General features: G+C 39.0%; 1 protein-coding gene across 1 annotated transcript in view; it reads right to left on the reverse strand.

Moving 5' to 3' along the window:
* The window catches only part of TNFRSF21 (TNF receptor superfamily member 21), a 46,675-nt gene extending 24,384 nt beyond the window's left edge, over positions 1 to 22,291 (reverse strand). Inside the window, exons 1-4 of the mRNA XM_070956717.1 lie at positions 21,842 to 22,291; positions 12,979 to 13,621; positions 11,384 to 11,878; positions 1,424 to 1,689 (exon numbers count right to left, since the gene is read on the reverse strand). Coding sequence (XP_070812818.1) covers positions 1,424 to 1,689; positions 11,384 to 11,878; positions 12,979 to 13,621; positions 21,842 to 21,913 — 1,476 coding nt within the window. The 5' untranslated portion in view covers positions 21,914 to 22,291. The remainder of the gene's footprint in view (positions 1 to 1,423; positions 1,690 to 11,383; positions 11,879 to 12,978; positions 13,622 to 21,841) is intronic.
* Positions 22,292 to 22,637: the final 346 nt, after the last annotated feature.

The raw sequence follows: 22,637 nt of genomic DNA on the forward strand, positions 1-22,637 counted from the left end.
TTTGCATGAGCCTAGAAATATGTTTAGAGGGCATTACATGGTGAGGCAAAGCCATTCATTATTTTAAACAAGGAATTAGAAACCATTCTTAGTGTGTAGATGGTGATAAGGTTACAGCTGAAAATCCTGCACTTTCAAGCTCTTCTAAAACAAATTTCAAATAACATACAATGATAAAGCAAAGCATCAAACTGTTCTGATACAGAGAAAAGAGGAAGAAAAAGGAAAGCAGAAGAGAAATTAAAACTCTGCCACAGTATTGAAAAAGAGTTGACGCCTCTGTCATTGGGACAAATGATCGAACATTTCCATATTAGCCAACTCCTTCTTGGTAACAACAATTTTTCAGTAAACAGAAACTCTTGAATAGAGTAAGTTTTAAAACATAAAAAAGCTCACTTTATGTATCAGCAAAAAAGGGCATAAATCAGGTAGTGCAATGTTGGAAAGCACTTGTTGAAGGCATCAGGTTAGGCAATGTCTTACTCTCCTCCTGAATTGCAGAAAGATAAGTAAAATGAGCTATAAGCGTACCTTCATAATCTGGGGAAGAGCACTAAACGTGAGGAAGCACCACTTAACCCTTGACTTGCCAGTGATTTCCAGAGCACTTAACCTGCTGCTTAAGTGCATTAAGGTTCCACCAATGACTGCTGGAATTATTTCAGGTCTACCCATTTCACATACTGAGTACAGCATGATGAACTGACACAAAAGATAGAAAACTAGGAGAAGGAAACCTTGCTGCCTAAAAAAAAAAATACCCTACAGCCGTGATGGCGAACCTGTGGCATGTATGAGCCCTCTCTGCTGGCACGCACACCATCGTCCCAGGTCAGATCTCCGTGGCGTTTCTTTCATGAGCTTCTGTTTCCCTGCAAACGATGAAACAGAAGCTCGTGAAAGAAAAAGATCTTTCCTCTTGCCGCACCGCCAGGGTTGGGATGCCCCACTTACTGCTGGCCAGCTGGTTTTTGAGTCTCTGCTACGCATGCGTGCATGTCTGTGCATGGGCACATTTGCGCACATTAGGGCATGTCCCTGCATGCATGCGCATGCACGCATTTGCGCACATGCACCTTTCAGTTTGGCCATGCACGCGTGCACAGTTTGGGCACTCGGTGTCTAAAAGGTTCACCATCACTGCCCTACAGTGTTGCCTTTCCACTTCTTCAATTCTTGTACTTTGGCTGACCTGGAGTCAGTACTAAGATGTTTGGAGAAGACAATTGCTTGATTTCAAGAAAAACAAATGTTGCCAGGAAGTATCTGTGTTGCTGTCCCCCCACATTTATTCTTTAATAAGAGAGAGAGGATCACACTAGCAGAAGGAATTACAATTGTGCTACATAAGACTGTTCTGTACCCTGCCTCTAGATTAGCATTGAATATGAATGCACGTAGCTAGCAATATAGATATTACCTGTGTTGCATCTTCCATCAAACCCCTGATCTTCTCCACCACATCTGTGCGTCTGTGCTGGCGGAGAGCACTGATCAGCTGGGCAAGGCTAGCTTCAGAGCCCCTGATAGTCCAGTGCTGTAAAGCGGCATAAGCCCTTTCATGATCTGCAGAATATCCATTGGCAAAAGCTGCCACCTCCCGCTCACTGGCATTGCACAGGAACTGGTAGATATCTTTCCACTGGCTTCCAAGTTGGGCGGCTACCAATTTCAGAATATCGATGCCTGTTTAAGAGAAGAATTTCAGGTAAGGTGCAAAAATATTGAATACAAGCTTATCAAAAAGTTCTCTTTACCTTACGGTAGGAACGCTTGTTCAAAGAAAATTTTGCAAATTACATACTAACACTGCTATGAATTAGAAGATTCACTAACACTTTTCGTTTCTTTTCCCCCCCCTCAGTATAGTTATTCATCTAAAAATGCATGTCGACCTTATTGGTAGTCTTGCTACAATGAATACAGATGATAATTTTCAAAGGCAAATTTTAAAAATGGAACTTGGGAGTTGCTTTTTCCAAAGCAATTTCAATTATGGTTTCACTTCTCTGGAAATCCTCATTCAACTATCATGATTTTGAAGGTTACATCTGCATTACATATATTCATAAAATACGTTCTAGTTGAGAAGAAAGATGTTTTCATTTATTTGTAAATAAATTTACATAATTAATTTACACCTGAGAAAGAGCAAATATAAAATACAATAAAATAGAAAAATTAAGACTTAAACTATATCAAAGAATAGATTTTTGGAAAAAAATTAAAATGCCTGTGCACATAAAAACATTGTATTTCATGCAAGTTAGAAGTGATATAACAAATTGCCCAATATTCTATCAGATGAATTCTATGTTACTTAAAGATTCCAGAGTATTTTCAAGAAAGAGTTTTGAGTTCTTTGGATAATTGTCTGGTAATGCTAGCATGCAAAAAACTGAACTCTCAACAAGCCAAGGAGATCTAAAAGCGACATAATATAGTTCCATCCTGGAATCTAATAATAAGACAAATAAAAGCAATGGAACTAAATATGATGGAGTAAGACAAAGATACTCAAATTCCAAAATGATTATACAACAAATCTCAATCAATCATCCCTTAGCCCAACCTAATTTACAGGATTGTTATTTAGGTTGTAACAAATTCAGCTAATTTATTTTAGAAGGAGGCTATTCGCCTCATGTAACATTGAAAGCTGAGATAAAAATGTTGTAATAAAATTGTATTAAAATTAAAAAAGGCAGAGTGTGGTTCAGCAACCAATCTTCAAAATTCATGCAGATTTATTTTAAATTATAACAATGTGAAAGTCAAATTTTCAGCATTCTGGTTTCAAGAGGTTTAATATGATTTGTGCTGAATAAATTTCATGGATTTTGCACATTATCTCCCTTAATCAAAAGCAGATTAAAATGATCTACTTCGTTATTATGTTTTATCATATAAAACAACGAATAATGCTTCATTGTGCCAAGAAGAAACTGCTTATGATATCAAATAAGAAAACAATGGTGGAAGCAATGGATATTAACAGAGTTGTTTGTACCCAAGCAAAGTTTTTCCAATAACTGAATGGCCTCAGTGGAACAGATTTCTTCTGAACATAAAGTCAAGCCTCACCCAAGTTGAACTCAAAACTTAATTACTTGATGGACATGTAAATATAGTTTCCTTGGCAGCAATATGGAAATGGTTTGCCATTTCCTTCTTTGGGGATTTCTTTTTCTTTACTTCTCTTCTCAATCTACTCTATAGCATTGTGTTGTTCTCTGGCCCAAATTTTGCTTTAGATCACTGGAGCTATCTGAAGATTTTAAGAAATTGGGGAGAAATGAGTAAAAATTCCACTTGTATAGCATTAGATGGACTTTGGTACTGGCAATGGTACTATTTATACCTCCTTTTGTTTCATTAGTAGAAAGGAATCTTAAATACTGTATGTCCATAAGACTCAGACTGAATTGAGTAAATCCTCAATTCCAAGATGATTAAAAAAATTAAATCTTTAATTTCCTTTATCATTAAAGAAAATTACATTAATCACCTGCCATTAGAGCTACATAATGACTATTCTACAGAAAAGATTTTGAAATCATATCATGCAATTTCAATGAAAATAAACAAGCTGTCCATTTTTCATTTCCCTATTAAAGAGCCAGTTTGTTGTAGTGATTAGGGTGCAAATCTAGAAAAGATTAACTGTGAGATTTAGCCCCACCTTATACGCAAATCCAGCTGGGTGACCTTGGCCCAGTCATCCTCTCTCAGCCCTAGGAAGTAGGCAATGGCAAACAACTTCTGAAATCTTGCCAGGAAAACTGCAGAGACTCATACAGGCAGTTGCCAAGAATCTACACTGACTCAAAGGCAAACATAAAACAAAATAAAAACCATTAACCCCTGTACTCAGTTGAAGACCACTGTTGTGTGAATCAACCTTAGGGAAACTTTATCTGGGTTACAGATATCCAGATAATCACTACATGGCAATGAAAAGGGTCAGAAAAATCTCACTCTTTATTGTCATCCAGCAATTATTTGGACTACCCTAGATTTTGTAGCTAACATCTATCTAAAAAACTGTCAAGACTTATTCAATGGGCATTGTTTTTTTCTTTTTTACATCCTTAGTTTTCAATGAAACTTACCCAACTAAAGTGCAGATTTAAATCAAGCAGGCTTATTTCATCCATTAGTGAAATGACCCAAAATTAAACCAGCAGAATGCCATTCATTTGAAATTGCAGCCAAACTATCAGAAAGGGCTAAATTCTTTGGAGAAAAAGAAGGGCATTTTCTGAAGTGGCAGCCAGTGGAGCAGTACTTGGAATTCAATAGGGAAGCACAAAGAAACTTAGTGCTCTGAACAGATAATTCCTTTATTTCTCTGCTCCAAGATGAGTTAGATAAAACTGCCGTGAATCTACATTGCTAAGATTAAGCAAGATGAACAGTGTGTTCTATATACCTGCCCCCCTATGATATAATAGTCAATGTACAAGGTTTTACTACATTTCCATGGAGCACTGAAGATGCAGCATCAAACAGAAAATGGATTTTCCAAAAATAATATTCTACGTATATTAAGGATCCACAAACTTTGGCTAGCCCTGTGGTTTTCCAAAATGTTGTGGTAGCTATTAGCTCAATCCTTCCAAACTCCCCTTTGCATTAGACCATATTTTTGTGAAGTTGTGCCTAAGCCCTTCTCAGCAGCCTCTTGCAGCATGGATGGTATATCCTTTCCATCCAGCAATCGCTCTCTCATACAAAGCCTTATGAAGTACAGATTGCCTCGGTTTCTGTCAGGTGACTTAAAGTTTACTTTTGTTCTTTATTGTCTTCACAATAATTTCAATTCTAGAGTTCTGAGGAGCTGAACAATCTTGATATTTACTTTTGGCCCCATGCAGAAATTCTAATGCATTAAAGCCCAGAGCTTTATCAACTCTTTCTTGATAAATTCTTCAGGTTACTTAATTTCAGTCAAGTAAGTTTGCTATGTTGTCACATGTTCCAGATGTAAATTAGAATGCAAAAGACACTGCTGGATATTCCAAGACTTTGGATTTTGTTCCTTAACAATTTAGGACTAAAATTATAAACCATTTAAGATGTTCTTGCAACGAACCAGTGTGCATATATAAAGAAATTATATGAAGTGATATATCAACCTTTAAAAAGGTTGTGGATATATATTATTTCAATTTGTGTCACCCTGAACTGACTCCCCCCCAAAAAAATACTGGTTTCTGGTTGACATCGTGGTGAGATCGGACATGAGGAGCAGGTCTCCATGCCCCCGCACCAAGTTCTCCCCGTTGGTGAGCTCTGAAAGGAGCCAAATCCACCCTGTAGGGGTGGTGAAGCAAAGAGGGGTGCCCTGTGAGGTTGCAGAGAGTCGCAACTCTCCTGCCTGACCTAGGGTTCTCTTTCCCTCTCAGCCACAATGAGGAGAAGAGGCAGCCTAAAGATGTCTGCCATGAAGCTGGGACAGCCGATGAACAACTAAGACTGGTGCTGGAGCAAAGTAGGTGAAGAGTGATTAACAGATTAACAGATTACTGGAACTGGGGGAGAGGATTCCTTTTTAATTAAAACCTAACCCCAAGGAATAATCTAGACCTATTTGCTCAGAATTATTTGTTAAAGCGGCGATTAAGCATTCTGATGTAAATACCAGACCGGAAGGAAAAGATTTAAAGAGAGAAAAACAATAAACTTCTAAAAAATACAGAAAATTGGACTCTTAAACTGGGAAGATGTGGTAATGGGAAGGCATTTTAAAATGCTAGAATTATTTACTTTAAAAACTTATCCTGCTTCTATAATTGAATTACAATTAAAATTACAATTAAAATAATTAAAATCAGACTGACTAGTGGCAACACTGAAATTTAAGTTGAGAGTACCACCTGCTGACAAAAGGAAAATATACAAGCCTGGGAATACTTATTTGAAGGACTGTGAAAATACTTACTGGGCTATATCCAACTACGCCATGACTACTGGAGATTTAAATATTAAAACAAGGAAGATATTCAATTAAAGTGACCCCTGTTATGCTAGAAGATTGAACCTATAAAGGAAACTCAAAGACGCTTTGGATAACTCCCAGGACTATTTGAATGGAACTGCTTGATTACCTATGGAATACAAAGAACTGTGATTAGTACTTCTTGATGGGCAACTTTAAGTCTGAATAAATGGTTCTTAGACCACTGGACAAAAGGGGGACTTCTTAAAACAAAATAAGATGCCCCATAAGGAGGAAATGAGTGGAACTTTGAATGAGATGGCATTGATTTTTCAACGCACAAAGGACATTATGGAGAAAGGATTTAAGATTATGGAAAAAATGGAAAATATTATATGAGGGACAATGAGTAAAGATCAAGACACCCAGAAAAGGGAGGAGCTAGCAGAAGGAATGGAGGAAATGACAGAACCGAGGAACCAGCGAACAAAAGAAGACAACAAGGAGGAGACAATAATAAAAATAACAATGATTGATGAATCAAACCAAGGAGAAAATATTTTAAAACAGTTAAAAAAAGAATTGGAGATACAGAAAGATACATTTGAAAGGGAGATGGGGGTTCGGGCATATATTTTGAAAGCTAGGCAGTGGAAGAGGGTAGAGATGGGATTGAATAGCTAGGATGTAGATGCAGATAGGGATAAAGATCCAAGAAAGGAATATGGAAGACAAGTTAATTAAAAAGTATAAGAATCAAAGTACTGAAGCAGGCAAGAGATGATGGATAGAAAGGGTTCTGTTGTTGTTGTTTCTTTCCCCTTTTTTAAAGAATGGTGGCATGATTAGAAGTTAGGTAGAAATAAGAGAATGGGGGAACATTCATGTGTGTGTGTGTGTGTGTGTGTTTGTGTGTGTGTATAATGAAACAAAAGCAATAATAAAATGAGAAAACTAGAGATTGAATGATGGTATTATTAAGAACATTTAAATAATATTGTGATTGGCATTGGAATAATATATTGAAACATTGAGCAATTAAATAATGAAAGAACATACCTTAATATAAACACATTTGAATTACTATCAGAATTATATAGATTTGATTATTGTAAAGAATATGATTAGAATAACCTTGTATGTTTAAATAATATTGTGATTGGTATTAGAACCATGTATTGAAACATTGAAAAATGAAATAATGATTGTACCTTAATACAAATAGATGCAAAGAGTGAAATATGGGAGGTAAGTTAAAAATGAACAGGATTCAAAGCACCAAAGTGGGTGAGAGATGTTGGATTGAAAGAAAACATCTTTTAATATAAGGGAGATATGATTAAAAGTTAGAATAGAGACAGCAATAAGAGAAATATTAGTATACACATTTTTTTACATAATAAAATGAAAGGAATAACAAGAGGGAAGTTTAGAAATTGAATGGCGGTATTATGTATGTTTAAATAATATAGTGATTGGCATTAGAATATATTGAAACATGGATTAATTTAATAATGAAAAACTATAGCTTAATATAAATGTGTACTATTATTAGAAATACATAACCTGGATGAATGTAACAACTGTGATTATTATAGTTTTATCTGTATTAAAATGTACAACACCCAGGTGTTACGCTGTTCACGCATTGATATGTATATATAAAATAAAATAAACTTCAAACAAAAAAAAGAAAAGAAATACTCATATTGGTAAAGGCTGCTGATTTTTTGCTTTCTCCTTTACTTACAGAATGTTAGAAAGCTTCACATATTTTATTAAAAATAGCTTGCAGTTGAAAGATTATTTTCAGCTGATATTGCCTAAAAGCAAGCCATAGAAGTAGTCACTAAAATAGTATCTAGGATGGCTTTAACCTTCCTCTTTAAGCCAAAAGGAAAGATAGATTATAAATTTTACTGTTTATATGTGTGTGTTTAAGGTCAGCATTTTAGTATAGCAGTTAAGGCATCAGGCTAAAAACTGGGAGAGACAAGGAGTTCTAGTCTTTTTTCCTTAGGCATAAAGCCAGCTAGGTGACCTTGGACCAATCACTTTTTCTTAGCCCTCAGGAGAAGACAATGGCAAACCACTTTTGAAAAACCTTGTCAAGAAAACTGCATGGTCTATTCCAGACTCTGAGAACTGGACATGAAAAGAGTATGTACACAGGAACAGTCTCTTTTCTTTTTTCCTGATAATTGAATGTGAAAGAAATAGAATGAATCTTCAGACACGCAAATAATCCATAATCCTACCGTTTTCATTTATCTGTTTTCTTTCACTGAAGCGCCTTGTTTAGGATAATCATCACGAAATCCTGCCTGTCATGGACAGAAACTAATTATGCTAAAGAATTTCTTTCTTCTGCTGTTCCCCCTCAGCTCAGGAAGAAAAACAGGTTTCTCCTTTTCTTCACACCTCCTCATCAACAATTTTCCAAGTGCAAAGTGAGAACCTGGTTGTGTTTTCTTTCCATTCTCGTAGATCAGAATACTATCAAAACTTATTAAAATAAAGTGACAGAATAACAATTACACATTAATAAACTACGTACATTTACACAGTCAATATCAAGAGTGTGGTCACCACAGATCCCAAGAAGCTACATGCTAGGGTAGGGGAAAGAAGCAAGTTGCTCCCTGTGATCTACCAAGGCTCTGATGCCAAGCATCACGTCTGGTAAACACAGCTTGAGTCAGAAGCTTACAGGCAGGATTGAGATAGGTAGAAATAAATGCCAGGAAGGCTATATTAAAAAGCACTTTAAAGTAGCAGATTCTTGAGGGTATCTGAGGACTGATTTTCTCACTTCATACAGCCCCCATTTCCCTAAACAGAAGAGCAAATGTTCAACATCAAAGGTATCAGATTTATGAACAATAAGCATTTGACTAAATTGAAAATTGACCCCTACTGTTGTTCAGACCTTATACAGTGAAGCATAGGTCTTGGGGTCACTTGCAGTTGCCCAACATGTGAACCTCAGGGTGTACAGACCATAAACACAAGGGAAGTCCACTGTGTGAAGGTTTACTATACATCAGGAGTATCTTTGTGAAATACAATTTTTCTAAAGATATATTTAAATTTCTTAAAATAGGAGGAGCAAGGCCTTGTGTCATCAGGTCTCCACTGACATGAAATCATTTTATTGTTAAAAACAACAGTGAAAACAGATACAGTTTAAATAAACATGTGCTATGGGTAGCACAAAAGATGCACTGGAAGGAAGGAAAGAAAAAAGAAAATATGGGAATATGGGAAAAATGCAAGCAGATAAAAAATGCCTGAACTGAATTATGAACTGAGCTGAACCTAAGATCATCTGAAACAAAAATGGCAATGGAAAAAAATGAATCTAAAAGATTTATTGTTTCTTAATAATATGCTTTAAAGAGCCTATGAAATGGTAGCAGAGTGGAACAGACTGATGCCTGAATGGTTCCAAATACATATGAGGTCATAAAAGATGCCAGTGTCCTTGAGATCATGAATTGACGACAGGAGGACAGAACAGATTTAGGTTGTAATTGATCCCAAGATTCTATGAGATCATGAAAAGCATCAGCATAGAAGAGATTTAAATTGCAAAACAGAACTTACATTGACAAGCATTTCACTAACAGTAGTCTGAGGGGAGGAATTCTTAGGCTCTGTAGAAATGACCCAGATGCCTTTCAGATACTTTATTTTCAGATGGAAAACCCATCAGCTGCATATAGTCCACCATCTCGCAAAGCACTTCTGATCATACTGTCAGCAATCCAATTTGTGCTCAGTTGTTACCTTTTACGCAAAAATACTTTCACCAAAAATAACACTTCATCTTTGAAAGGAAGACTTCTCCTTAACTTTATTTCCCTAACTGGAAAAAGTTGCCCGCTGTTGTTCTAAACTGTTTATTGAAAATCAAATAAAGTTAGGGGGAATGGCTTTAGACCAAAAATATTGCATATAATAAAAAAGAAAACAGGCCCCTATAAAAGGTTTTAGTTTATCCATATCACAATGTTGAGGATCTCCACGGTTGCATTTTCTGAAGAGAGATGACGAGTGTCAATCAAAATGCAAATTCTGATCATTAAAACAGGCAAAAACACATAGCAGGATGCACATGCAGAGCTGCTGATTTAAGAGGACCACTTTCCTTTAAATATTACCCTCTCTGTATCAGACAGACAGGAAAACCTATTGAGAGAAACAGCTTTAGTGCTGTAGTAAGTTGTTTGGGAAACTGAGATCTATCATTAAGGCAGCATAAGAGGATCTGCTGCCTGAGATAGGACGAAGACCCATTGAAATCTTCTATCCCTTCCTAGTGATGCTACTCACCCTCTGGACAGACACCTAGGGAGACTAGTATATAGTCAGGCCCACAATACATAGCTCTGACCAATACATAGACCTAAGATAGCCAAACTTTTCAAGCCAAACTTTTGAACTCATTTTGGCTTCAGTTTGTCTTTTTGTTATTTTTAATATATTGTTTTTATTTTGACCCTAGTTCTGTGATGGCGAACCTATAGCACGCATGCCCAAGGTGACATGCAGAGCCATCTTTCTGGGCACACGAGCTGTTGCCCAATTCACCTGCAGCTGTGCACATGCGTGCGCCCCAGCTGGTGTTCGGGCCTCTCGTGCGCATGTGGGTAATTCAGGGGACCCAGATGGTCTTCGGAGCTCTCCTGCACATGCATTCGCATTTGTGCATGTGCATGAGAGTATTTGCATGCAGCGCACACATGCATAGATTGCGTTCGCACATGTGCATTGCACACGCAAAAACCACATGCATGCGCAGATGGTGGGATTGCGCGCGCAGTGCACAGGGGAGCCGCGTGAAACCAAGCATGTACAGATGGTGCAATCATGCGTGCAGCGGACCAGGGAGGAGCCACGTGTTAGCAAAGCACATACCTGTTCGGCACTCAGTGTGTAAAAGTTTCGCCACCACTGCCCTAGTACATAAGCCACCTAAAATTACTGTAGTCACTGAGCATCATAGAAATTGATAAATAGCTACATAGCAACATAATTCCTTGCAGCATATATCTCCCTAAATGATTGCTACAGTCTGCCTATTTGTAAAGTCATACATGTTATATAGTTTGGGACACTTTGAGGAGGCAATTTGTGTTTTTTTTGCAGAATACAGAGTATCTATTATGATCTCTATCATGACTATAAAACAATACATTCCATGTTAGTCTATATCACTATTTTGTAAGGTGCCCAGAGTTGCTTTGTGAGATGTGCAGCATATAAATGTAATAAATAAGTATGAAAAAAAGAAGGCCTGTGGTTTCTGACATAATAAACTTTTATGTCAGAATAAAGTTATTTTTAAGAAGCTATGAGATTTGAATGTTTTAAACTGGAATGGAGGTCTATTTTAGCTGTGAATGTACTTCTGTTTATAGAACTATAACTACTCACCATGCCCATTGCAATAGTAGATCCATTTCTCCCGATGTTGGGTTGGGGTAGAAGATTTCTTCAAAACAGACTTTTCCACAATTGAACTGGGATCTTGCCTTGGTCCTTTTTTTAGAGTTCGTGAACTTTTGCGGACACTGCAAACAACAATAACCACAAGCACAAGCAGCAGTAGCAGGACAATCATCCATGGCAAATGTTCATTGATATCAAAATGCTTATGCATAGCCTGTCTCGGGGGCCCTCTTTTAGGGGGTTTATATGGAATGCTGGATTTCACATTGCCACTCATCTCCAGTGCTGGCTGTAAATTAAGATTGGAAGGGGTGTGTTTGTGGTAATATAGCTGCTGGTGATTTATAGACTTAGAATAGTTCAAAGCTGCCACAGTCTCATTCTTGGAGGTTTCATTGTAAATGTCTGTTGGCTCCATCATGTCAGCATATGTGCTTGGGGGAGGAGTGGTGGTGAAGTTGGAAGAGGAAGTATTCACACCTGAAAAACACATACAATATTAAAAATGAATCAGCAAGCACAGACCCTATCAGCCAGTCTTTCCATGGCTGGTGCTACCAATTATGTTTAGAAGTCAACGTAACCAAAAAGTCTGGGAATTTCAAGAGTTGAAATCCAGACTGTCTGGAAAGCCCTTGATGGAGCTATTAATACAGCTCTGACCAAGAATGACCTCTAAGAGCACTTAATTTAGAAAGAAGTAACTGGCTCAAGAGTATACAATGAAGTGTCCTCCCTAATTGGTGGGGACCCCACATCCCACAATCCCATGAGGAAGAAAAATGCTGATAGCTGATGAAATCCCAAACATCTGGAAGGCATCAGGTTGTTTACTCCGATGTAGCTCATGCTGTGAAATAGCCCCGAAGAGTGCCTACAGGTCTTGCAAAACATAATTGCTGAGCATAGTTCTTAGGCTGCAAATCCTCAATTCATGAAAAACATTTTTGCAATAGATGCTGATTTTAAGCCAAGTTTAATACTATAGTTTCAAATGAAATCAAAATACTAACAATGAAAGATTTAGTAAAAGTAGTGGACTAGGATGCAGGTGTTACTATTTATTGCATACAGTATTTTAAACAATCAAGCAAAAGGACGAAACACTATGCAAATTAATCAGTTTAATTGTTGGAAAAAGAACTCACTTGGTATCTGACTATGCATTCTTATATATATATATATCTACATAAGATCTATCAAGTTTAAGAAATACAATTCTGTATCAGACTGATAAAGTGATGCAACTTAAAACTCTTCCTCTCTCTCTCTCTCTCTCTCTCCCTACAGCGTAGTTGGACCTTCCATCTCCCCATTCATGCTGGTCAAATAATTGCTGCCATAATGTGCTGTACTTGCAAGAGGAATTATGCTGAAGCTGAATCAGGCTAACTATTGAAGAACTGTAAAAAAGGGATCTAACATAATGTAAAGTATGTAAAGTCAAACAGGCATCTTTTAGAGAAAGGAAGGGAACTCCAGATTGGAGCATTACCAGATTACTTTAAAATAAAGTTTCATATTCATCACATGATTTCCCATGTTCCAGCAGAGAATGCTTCCCAGTGCTTTACACCTACCTTTGGTAAGAAAAGTAGCAGAAGAAACTTTGTAGTGCTTTTCATCTTCTCCTGGACTTGACAAAAGCCCAGCTACATTCTGGGAAATTGACTGCAATCCACAGATGTTGTCTGTCATTTTTGTCCCTAGTTTTATCACCACCATGTTTAGTTGTGAACAGTTAGTAAAGGATTTGCATCTCAGCACACTAGAAGGCACAGCAGAGAAAGTGCCACGAGGGCATGGTTTGCACCTGATATCTTCAGTTTCAGTTCCTTTTTTCCTTAAGCCCCATCCAATGGGGCATACTTTATAAGGGATACAAGTGTCTCCTTGTAAAAATTTACCAGGTAGGCAGGAGCATTCACGGTCAGTCCGAGCAGTGCAAGGTGTCTTCTCAATCATTGACTGCTCACAGGGCTTTCTACATGAATGGCATTCTTCTATACCATTTTCGTGCTTTGTGAAGGTCCCATTAGCACAAGAGCTGCATTCTCTTAAGGTCGTCATGGTACAGTGCTTAGATACGTAAGTTCCTGCAGGACACTTGTGGCAAGTCAGATGTGTGTTAGTAGCACGATCATGATGGGTGTATGTACTGATGGTATTCTGTTCAGATGACAACTCGGACTGAGCATCCACAGTGCCCAGGAACATAAATCCCTGAAACACATACACAAATGCAAGTCAAATACATCTTGCAAGGCAAATTACAGCAAATGGTATCAGCTGTACTGATTTACTGAGTAAGTATAATCCAAATACATATTCAAATCTGTGGTTTCGCAGAAGCTATTTACCCTCTTATGAACACTTATTTCTTGGATTCCTGGAAGTCTTTTTGCCTTTCTCTTGATCTCAGCAAGTGATGGTAAACTGAATTAAAATACGGGTTTCAGATTGAATTTCAGTGGTGAAATCTGACACATATGTTCACATTTATAAAACATATAATAATTTACGGATTTACTCGTTTCCAGATATATACATACAGATATATACATACACTTCAGATGACAGAACCCTCAACCCTTCTCACAAAGCAGGATGATAGAGGAAGGGACATTTCTTAAGAATCCAGGTTTCAAAATGGGCAGTCTTGGAGGAGAATCAGAACATAACTGCAGCCCAGATAGCTCATCTCCACTTGACTCCTTGACAAAGCTACCACCCACTATTGGCAACAGAAGAGTACCCTTCAGTAAAAACAAGAAAGCTTGATGTAGAGTGGATGACCAGTTTATTTCTCTTTTTAAGTCCTCAGCTCACCTTTTTGAGAAAAGAATTGCAATAGAAGACTATGATTGACATGAGAAATGGTTTGATCTAGTTCCCAGGCAGCTCTGCCTTGTTTTCAAATCGATCAGCATTCAAATGCTCTTTCTCATCCCATAGAGAAAGGGCCAGTCCAACTTCCCCTTCTTTTTGCAACAGTAAGATCTGCTAGCATGTTGTTGTTGCTGTTGTTTTTCTGACTGTATGAGAACTACTTCTCATAGTGTCAACCAATCTGCTTCTTTACTAGAATCCTTTCTAATCCCAAATACCAGGTCCACCCAAAAACTCTGGCTCAGCTACAAACTTTTGTAAGAGGGCAGATGTTTGGTCACAACCTACTCATGGGTGCTTCTATTACCTCCTCAATCAATTTCTTTTCTATTCCCAGTAAGATATTCCCACTGGTTGGTGTACCAGAAATACATATGTTCAAAATTGCAAACTATGCATTTCCCTCAACCTGTAGAGAGCTTCTCTTCTTTCTTTCTTTCTTTCTTTCTTTCTTTTCTTCTCTTGCAGGAGCAAACATCACATACACACAACAGTTTTATTGGTTTTATCAAGAATCTTAAGGTTGGGGGTGATATCAGTCAATATTGATCAATCAATACAAAATGAATGTCTGCTTACTGCGCATAGGAAGAACAACTACAAAAACCTACTGGATTTACATATAGATACACACACATCATTTAGTAGCTGGTATCCTCAATTCAGTCATTAAGCAAAGCAGTTGCTAAGTCAAACCACAATTGTGCTTAGGGCCTTATTTCAGCTTTCCTTTGCTTTGCAGACCTGCAAAGGTCATAAATGGAAGGATTGGTCTCAAAGTTACTGTTTCATTATTATTGCAATTATAAATGGTCACTGTCTGAGGTAATTGCTAAGTAAGGATACTCTGCATTGTGTTAAGCAAAATACAGTTTGCTTGTAGTGAAAGCATGATATATAAATATGAACACATTATGGTTTATTTCTTTTAATAATTATGATTGGTTGTTGCTTATTTATTGTAAGTAAGGATGAGCATGATGTGTGAACAGCCATCATTTTCTGGTGTATTCCTGGTTTACCCTGTACCAGGGGTGAAATCTAAAAATTTTTGCTACCGGTTCTGTGGGCATGGCTTAATTAGTGGGCGTGGCTTGTTGGTCAGGTGAATGGGTGGGCGTGGCTTGTTGGTCAGGTGGGCGTGGCCAAGTCGACATCACTTTGTTGCCCTTTTTTAACCTACAAAACACAACACAACACAACTGGCTCACCCACAAGGTAAAAGCAGCTGTGCTAGACCCAAAATGGCCCCTGCAATAAGCAGGAACCTCACACAGCCACAAAAAGTCCAGAAAACCAACTTTCACACTTTACACATACAAAATTCCACATACAGCTTTGTGAAATGTTGTGTGTTTGTGTAATTAGAGTGAAACACTACAGAAACAAATAAAATCTCAGAAAGCTGCACAAATATTATTTTATATTATTTTATTTTTATTTTTATATAAAAGCAGCTAAATTTAAAACTTCCTAAACTTTAAATGGCTAGATCTAAAAAAAGAACAACTAAAAAAAACCCCAATTAACTATTTTTTTTAAAGCTCCCAAAGGGGAAAAAAACTTACAGGCAGGCAGGCAGGCAGGCAGAAAGAGCTGCTCACTGATGAGCTTGATTGCAGGCAGGGAGATTCAGTTGCTTGCTGATGCAATGGATTGCAGGGATTACAGCAAGCGAAGCAAGGCAGGCATTGCGACCAGCAGCTAAGGTAAGCAAGCTGGAGGCTGCTGGGGGAAGGGATTTTTGCTACCGGTTCTCCGAACTGCCCTCCACCATCGCTATCTACTCGCCCGAGCCGGTCCAAACTGGGAGCATTTCACCCCTGCCCTGTACCCTACTTAACTTTCTAATCAATCTATAGCAACTCAAGACAAACAACTGGTTAAGACAGAGGAAAAACAAAGCAGGAATTATACAACCCGACAATCATTAATCTGTGTATCTGTAGGACTCTGGCATGTTCATCAAAGCATAATTAAAACAATGTCTTAGCATACAATGACAGTAATGCACACTATGCAATGCCAAGAACTGCTTTGACAAATATCTGTTGAGCAAATCAGTTTATCATGATTCAGGCATAACAAGCTAGGATTTTTAACCAACAAATCATAACTTCACATGAACCACGCCAGTCCAAATCAACTGCTCACTATAAGAATAAGAACCATAATTTACTAGATCATGGTAACAAGGTAACAAGATTCCAAAAAAAAACATGTCATCATTGACAATATAAAAAGATAGAGCCAGTACACATATAAAATAAACCAGCAATGGGTAATAACTTAATTTTAATAGAATAATTTTTATATTATGCTCAGGTGTTAGTAACATGCAAATATTTTCCAACTCTTAATTTCTTAACATTTAAAATTTTTGACACTTGAAATTGTCTTGAAAAATAAGCTTTAAAATCAGTGAATATCTATTAATGCTGCTTAAGTATTCAGACAGCTTGCTGATACTAGTTGGACTGCTTACGTATGACTCAGAGGACTGAATGCTCCTTTCCTTTTTGATGCTCAGATTTATTTTTTAAAAAGCACTTGAAATAGCTCAAATTAAGTTACTTTATTAACAAAAAAGTAATGTATCAGTGGCAAGTTATCAAATCAGGAAGGTAAAGACATTAAAGACAAAAGAGAGGGGGAAACTAGTTGAGCAGATGAGTTGCTAACCAATAACTAGGTCAACAATCAATGCACAGAAATGTGAAATAAGGGCAGCTGGCACCCTTTATTACTGGGGCAGTAGATTAATTCAATGAGAGTCTGAGAAGTTCAAACCTGAATGAAACTATTAGCCTTGTATTAGTATAAAAATCATATATGGTGTATTATATTCAGAGGTGATAATTTAGTTTAGCATTCTTGTGTTTAAGACTCAGGCAACAATACTTGCAGGGCATTTCAATTCACAGGGACCAGGTCTGTCTCCTCGAATATTTAACACTCTCTTAACTAGTTCATCCATTTACTGGGAAGGAAGGAATATACCTTCTATTGAAAATATCAGTGGTTTATGCTGTTTAATATTATGTATGCATATAAATGTATAATAGCAACAGAAATTACAGTACTAAATTAGAATTTCTTAAAACTTATTTTTTAATTTTGTAATTTATTTACTGGGGTTGCCTTATTATGTTATGATGTGAAATGGCTATGTCATCCAAATTTTATAAAAAATGAACCTGAAGTAGAGAAATAGCAAGCATCATGGGCTTTCTCCTTCCTGCTCATTCATGGAGATGCTTGCAGATCAGATTTCTAGGCTGTACATTCTGATTATTATAAATAGGGGGGGAGTTACATTTTTCAGGCTAATAATCAGTTGCTTTTCCATTTATTTGATTAGAAATTTTATCTTCAAAGACTAAGTAGAATTTTCTATTGACACCCTTCCATCAACTGTATACGTATACATACACATGTACCAAAAGTACATTTACAAATTAGGTGAGACCTGGCTTAATAGCAGTAACTGTAAATGGGATCTTGGAATCCTAGTGGACAATCAATTAAATATGAGCCACTGGAGTGCAGCGGCAGCCAAAAAAGCCAACACAATCCTAAATTGCACAAACAGAGGGATTCAATCAAGATCAAGTGAGGTACTAATACCACTCTATAAAGCCTTAACAAAACCACACCTAGAATACTGCATCCAGTTTTGGTTACCACACTACAAAAAAGATGTTGAGACTCTAGAAAGAGTGCAGAGAAGAGCAACCAGGATGATTAGGGGACTGGAAACTAAAACATATGAAGAACGGTTACAGGAACTGGGCATAGCTAGTTTAGTGAAGACAAGGACCAGGGATGACATGATAGCAGTGTTCCAATATTTGAGGAGCTTTCACAGAGAGGAGTGGGACAACCTATTTTCCAAGGACCTGAAAGTCAGCATGGAAACTGATCAAGGGGAGATTCAACCTAGAAATAAGAAGAGATTTTTCTCATTTTCGCCTTCATTTGTGAGAGATTTTCTGACAGTGAGAACTATCAGCCAATGGAACAGCTTGCCTTCGGAAGCTGTGGGTGCTTTATCACTGCAGGTTTTCAAGAAGAGATGGGACAGCCAATTGTCAGAAATGGTGTAGGGTCTCCTGCTTGGGCAGAGGGTTGGACTAGATGACCTATAAGGTCCCTTCCAATTCTGTTATTGTGTATTCTGTAAACTGGAACTGTTTCAACTGATGCAGGCATTAAAAAGCTCTCCTTCTAATTTGATACATATACAGATTGAAAGAAGCAGTGAAGTATAGGTAGACCTTATTTAGGAACTGCCAAATTTTGTGACTGTTGGCAATTATGACAGTGATGAAAAAACAACTATGACCAACCCTCACATTAACAACCCTAAGATCTGTACAGCAAAGAAAAGTTGAAGTACGATCATATGTACAGTCATGATTTCATTTAGTGGGCACTCCACTTAACAACCAAGTGGCCAGTTCTAATTATGGTCACTAAATGAATGTTATTTGTATTATAAAAACACCTGCAAGACGTAACAGAAAATGCAAGTATAATTCTGACTACAGACAGTAAAGCCTGGGAAAGGATGTATTAGCACGTAAAAAAATCTTATTTATAAAAAGGAGTATGTGAATCCTAAACCTAATCCTGAGAATTTAATAATCTAATCTGGGTCAAAATTAGCCCAAACTGAGGTCCTTCCTGGAAGTGGTCCTGCTGGAACGCACAGCAATCATATCTACAAAAGAAGGTGGACTCCCTTTAACTGAATTATTATCATTTTAAAAAATCATTATTCTCAAAGCACTAATCACTCCTTGAAGAAGCAAAGAATTAAGCTTTCAATTGATGTTTCCGAAACACCCTTGACTATAAAAATAATCTCGAAAGATTAACACTGCACCAAACCCCAAATACTAGCCAAATTCAGCTGTTATAAAGGGAATCAAATTCACAAGGGCTCCAAATGAAAAACAAACTTCGTGTTGTCCTTGAAAAATGCTGAATGTACAGCACCATAGCAACAGTACAGTTCGCATCCAAGTAGCTATGCAACTGTACCAACCTCTGTGAATCTCCTGAGGTCTAGTAGAAAAATTCCCACTTTGACAACAGAGAAGAAGGGAAACATGTCATTATCACCTTAATCATATAGTTATCCTACGGGCAATATGATGATCATTTTACCATTGTTCAGAGATACCAAAAATGAGCCAAAGGATCCTACTCTTTTCTCCCATTATGTCATTATTAACTCTGAACAATCCTTGTGCAAGCATGGACCAGGCTGAAACATTTTGTTAATCTATAATCTGGTTTGCCCACTTTTGTTTCAGCTACCAAATGCAAAACATCTGTTTCCAGCACTCATCACACTTCTTAAAGCCTTGGCTATAGTTTCAGATCCCCTTCTGGATTTGCTACCAAATTGTGATTTTGAATATGACAGAAAGATGAAACTAATGAAGCAATGAAATTATCTGTCTCTTTATCAATTAAAATTTATCTATATACTTAAATCTGCCCAGGCCTTTCCCATATTTTGAAGTGGGTTTTTCTGCCTGCAATTCAAGAATTGTCTCCCTCCAGCCTCAAGTGTTATATAAGAATCCTATCAAGAAAGCAAACTGTAGTTTACAAAAAAATAATAAATGAATTTGTTAAACTACCCCTCTTTCCTAAATAACTCATTACGGCTTTGCATTATGTTTGAAATAAGTTTTGGCATTTTAGATCAGTACTGGGAAAACATTCCTGCATCTGGCAGACAACAAAATGACCAGGTTCTAAATGGGCTCTAAGGAGCCTGGTAAATAAAAAAGCAATTTCCTATGTGCCAGATGTTGCAACAGTATCAATGCTGATAAAAAGAGCTAAGTAAGACTTCAACAACACTCTTCCAAACACTTCAATTTAAATGAACTCAATGTTATTATGAAATGCAAGATGAGAAACTGAAGGCAACATAGTATCTTGCATCAGGGAGTCTACTGAGAGATCTGAACGAGACCATTTGCACACCCGCACAGTGTCTTAAAGATGATGGATAGAAAATTGCAGGTAAATATTTGTGTGACTTCTATATGGCACTTTTGTACTGGTATGGATCTCCACTTAATATTCCTCACAACAGCAAATCCTTACAGTCATGTCTTGCTTTAGCCAATTTCAGAGGATTACTCAAGAATGAAACTGGAGAACAGGCAAATTACACTTTTGCCTCCCTTGAAGACTGCAAATATAAATGCAATAAATAAAATCTAGAAAAGCAGCATATTGGTGCAGCAAGAATACATTCAAATTCTCAATGCTTCGTTTACCAGGTATTTGATGACATGATCTAGAACCCTGCTAGTAATTCATTTTTAATGAAAAGCAACATTGGAACCACAGAGGAATTAAATAACAGCAGCTCAATCCCTGAATTCTCCCCTTCCCTATAATAGGCCAAAAACTGAACAACGCGCTTGTCCACCCCATCTCCTGATGGCAACAAAGCAACAGTGGCTGTAGCAGAACCATTCCTTTCATAACCTCAGCTCTTCAGCCTTTTTCTCTCTGGGTGTATGCCCTGAGACACACCAGAAAAGCATTTGCAAAGCCACTGTTGTAATCATGATATGTGGAAAGCACTAACTAATCTCTGGTCTGAGACTAGAGTTTGGGTCAAAGATGCGTAGGGGGTTCCCATGTTTGACACCCAAGAGTTCAGAACTCTTCTGTGACAATCTTCCTCTCTTCCAATTCTCCCATTAGCCATTTCTCTCTAACCCAGGGATGGGAATATTTTCTGTAAAGGTGTAAAGGCAGCCTATGGAAACTTCTCCCTATTTGCCAGAAAAAAGAGACACTGTCTATTCTAGGTAAATAAGAGGCCCCCCCTCCCCCCCCCCCAGCCTGAGGGAGGAGGTGAGGAGTTCCCAGTTGGGAAAGGGGTGATTCATAGGTTTCCCTGCTGCAGTGCCACTGGTCCATGACTTAGCAAATTGAAACATCTCTCCCCACCAGTCTGATGGCAGGAGTCCTTTGGCAGACGGAAGAAATGAGATCCTGGAGGTATCTTCGCCCACGAACTTTGGAAGGAAGCCCAGCACAGGGCCAACCCACTGCCTTTCCCTAGCTTCTGAACATGTGGGATGAGCAGCCGGCTTTGTGAGGCTTCCCCACGCCAGCCTTCCTCTTGGATAAACGATTGCTCTCTTGTTTTGAAGGCCACTTGAGGTTAACCGCCAAAAACCGCCTCCGACCATAGGCAGGTTGTGACTTGAGTCGCCCCAGGTCCGGACGGAAAGCTCAAGGCTTCCAAAGCAAAGGCGGCTCACTTCTCCATACCAGGGAGAGCCGGCGTGTTTCATTTTCGGAGCACGGACCGCTCGAGTCAAAGATGGTTGGATGGCTCAGGGCGCAGCTTCCCAAGCAACAGCATTGCGGAGAGGCTCGCTCCCCGGCTGCTTCCCTCACCCCCCCCCCCGTCCCCACAAACCACCTACTCCTCTACCGCAATAGGGAAGCTCCCGAGGCGCTCGGTTCTTCCTTTCTCTCGCCCGCATCCCTGACACGGTGACTCACCAGGAGAAGGCTGGAGACCAACGCGGCTCCTCGGGTGGCCTTGCGGAAGGCGGCGGCGGCGGAAGCCCCCATGGCCGGCGCTGGGTGCGGGGAAAGATGCTTTCTGCGCGGGCGGAGGCCGTTACGAAGCCATGGAGGCCGAGAGCTGAGAAGGGCGCGCCTTGCCCACCGCCGGAAGAGCTGCCCATCTAGCAGCCCCGCTGCCCCATTGCCGGGCAGGGGATGGGCAAGGGAGGACTCGGGGGAGGGCAGGGCGGGAAGGGCAGGGGGCTGGCGGGGGTTTAGCAAAGGGCAGTCCCCCCGGCACGAGGGAACGCTGGCCCCACCGGGCTCCGGGGCCAGCCGTGCAGCTCCTTGGCGGTAGGAGCCGAAAGACACAGGAGGAGGACTGCGCTCAGCAGGAGAAACGGCCGGCTTCCCATAGCGACTGGGGGCGGCGGGAGACCCTACTCCCACCTACCTCGCTCCTCAGCCTGTTTCGAATGACCAGAAGGGCGGGGAAACGTCTGTGCCCAAGGCAGCCGGTGGGCGGGAAGAGAGGCGGCGAGAGCGCACATGGGCCGAGAAGGAGAGGCGGGGCTTTCTTTTGTTACATCATCTTTTCAGAAAGACTGCCCCGCCCCGTCCTGCCCAGCCCAGCCCAGCCCAAAAGCCTTTCGTCGGACTCGAAACTACTGTAAGAAGAGTAATGTACTCCATCTCCTTTTCCAGACAAGAGTCTTGTAAGTGACTGAGCTTGTCCGCAAAGGGGCTTTGGGTCAGGTGCGATTAGCTCGCTTCCACAGGAACAGGAATC

This window comes from Pituophis catenifer, unplaced genomic scaffold (genome assembly GCF_029215685.1).
Source record: "Pituophis catenifer annectens isolate HBS135680 unplaced genomic scaffold, rPitCat1.0.hap2 SCAF_1, whole genome shotgun sequence".
Taxonomy (NCBI): domain Eukaryota; kingdom Metazoa; phylum Chordata; class Lepidosauria; order Squamata; family Colubridae; genus Pituophis; species Pituophis catenifer.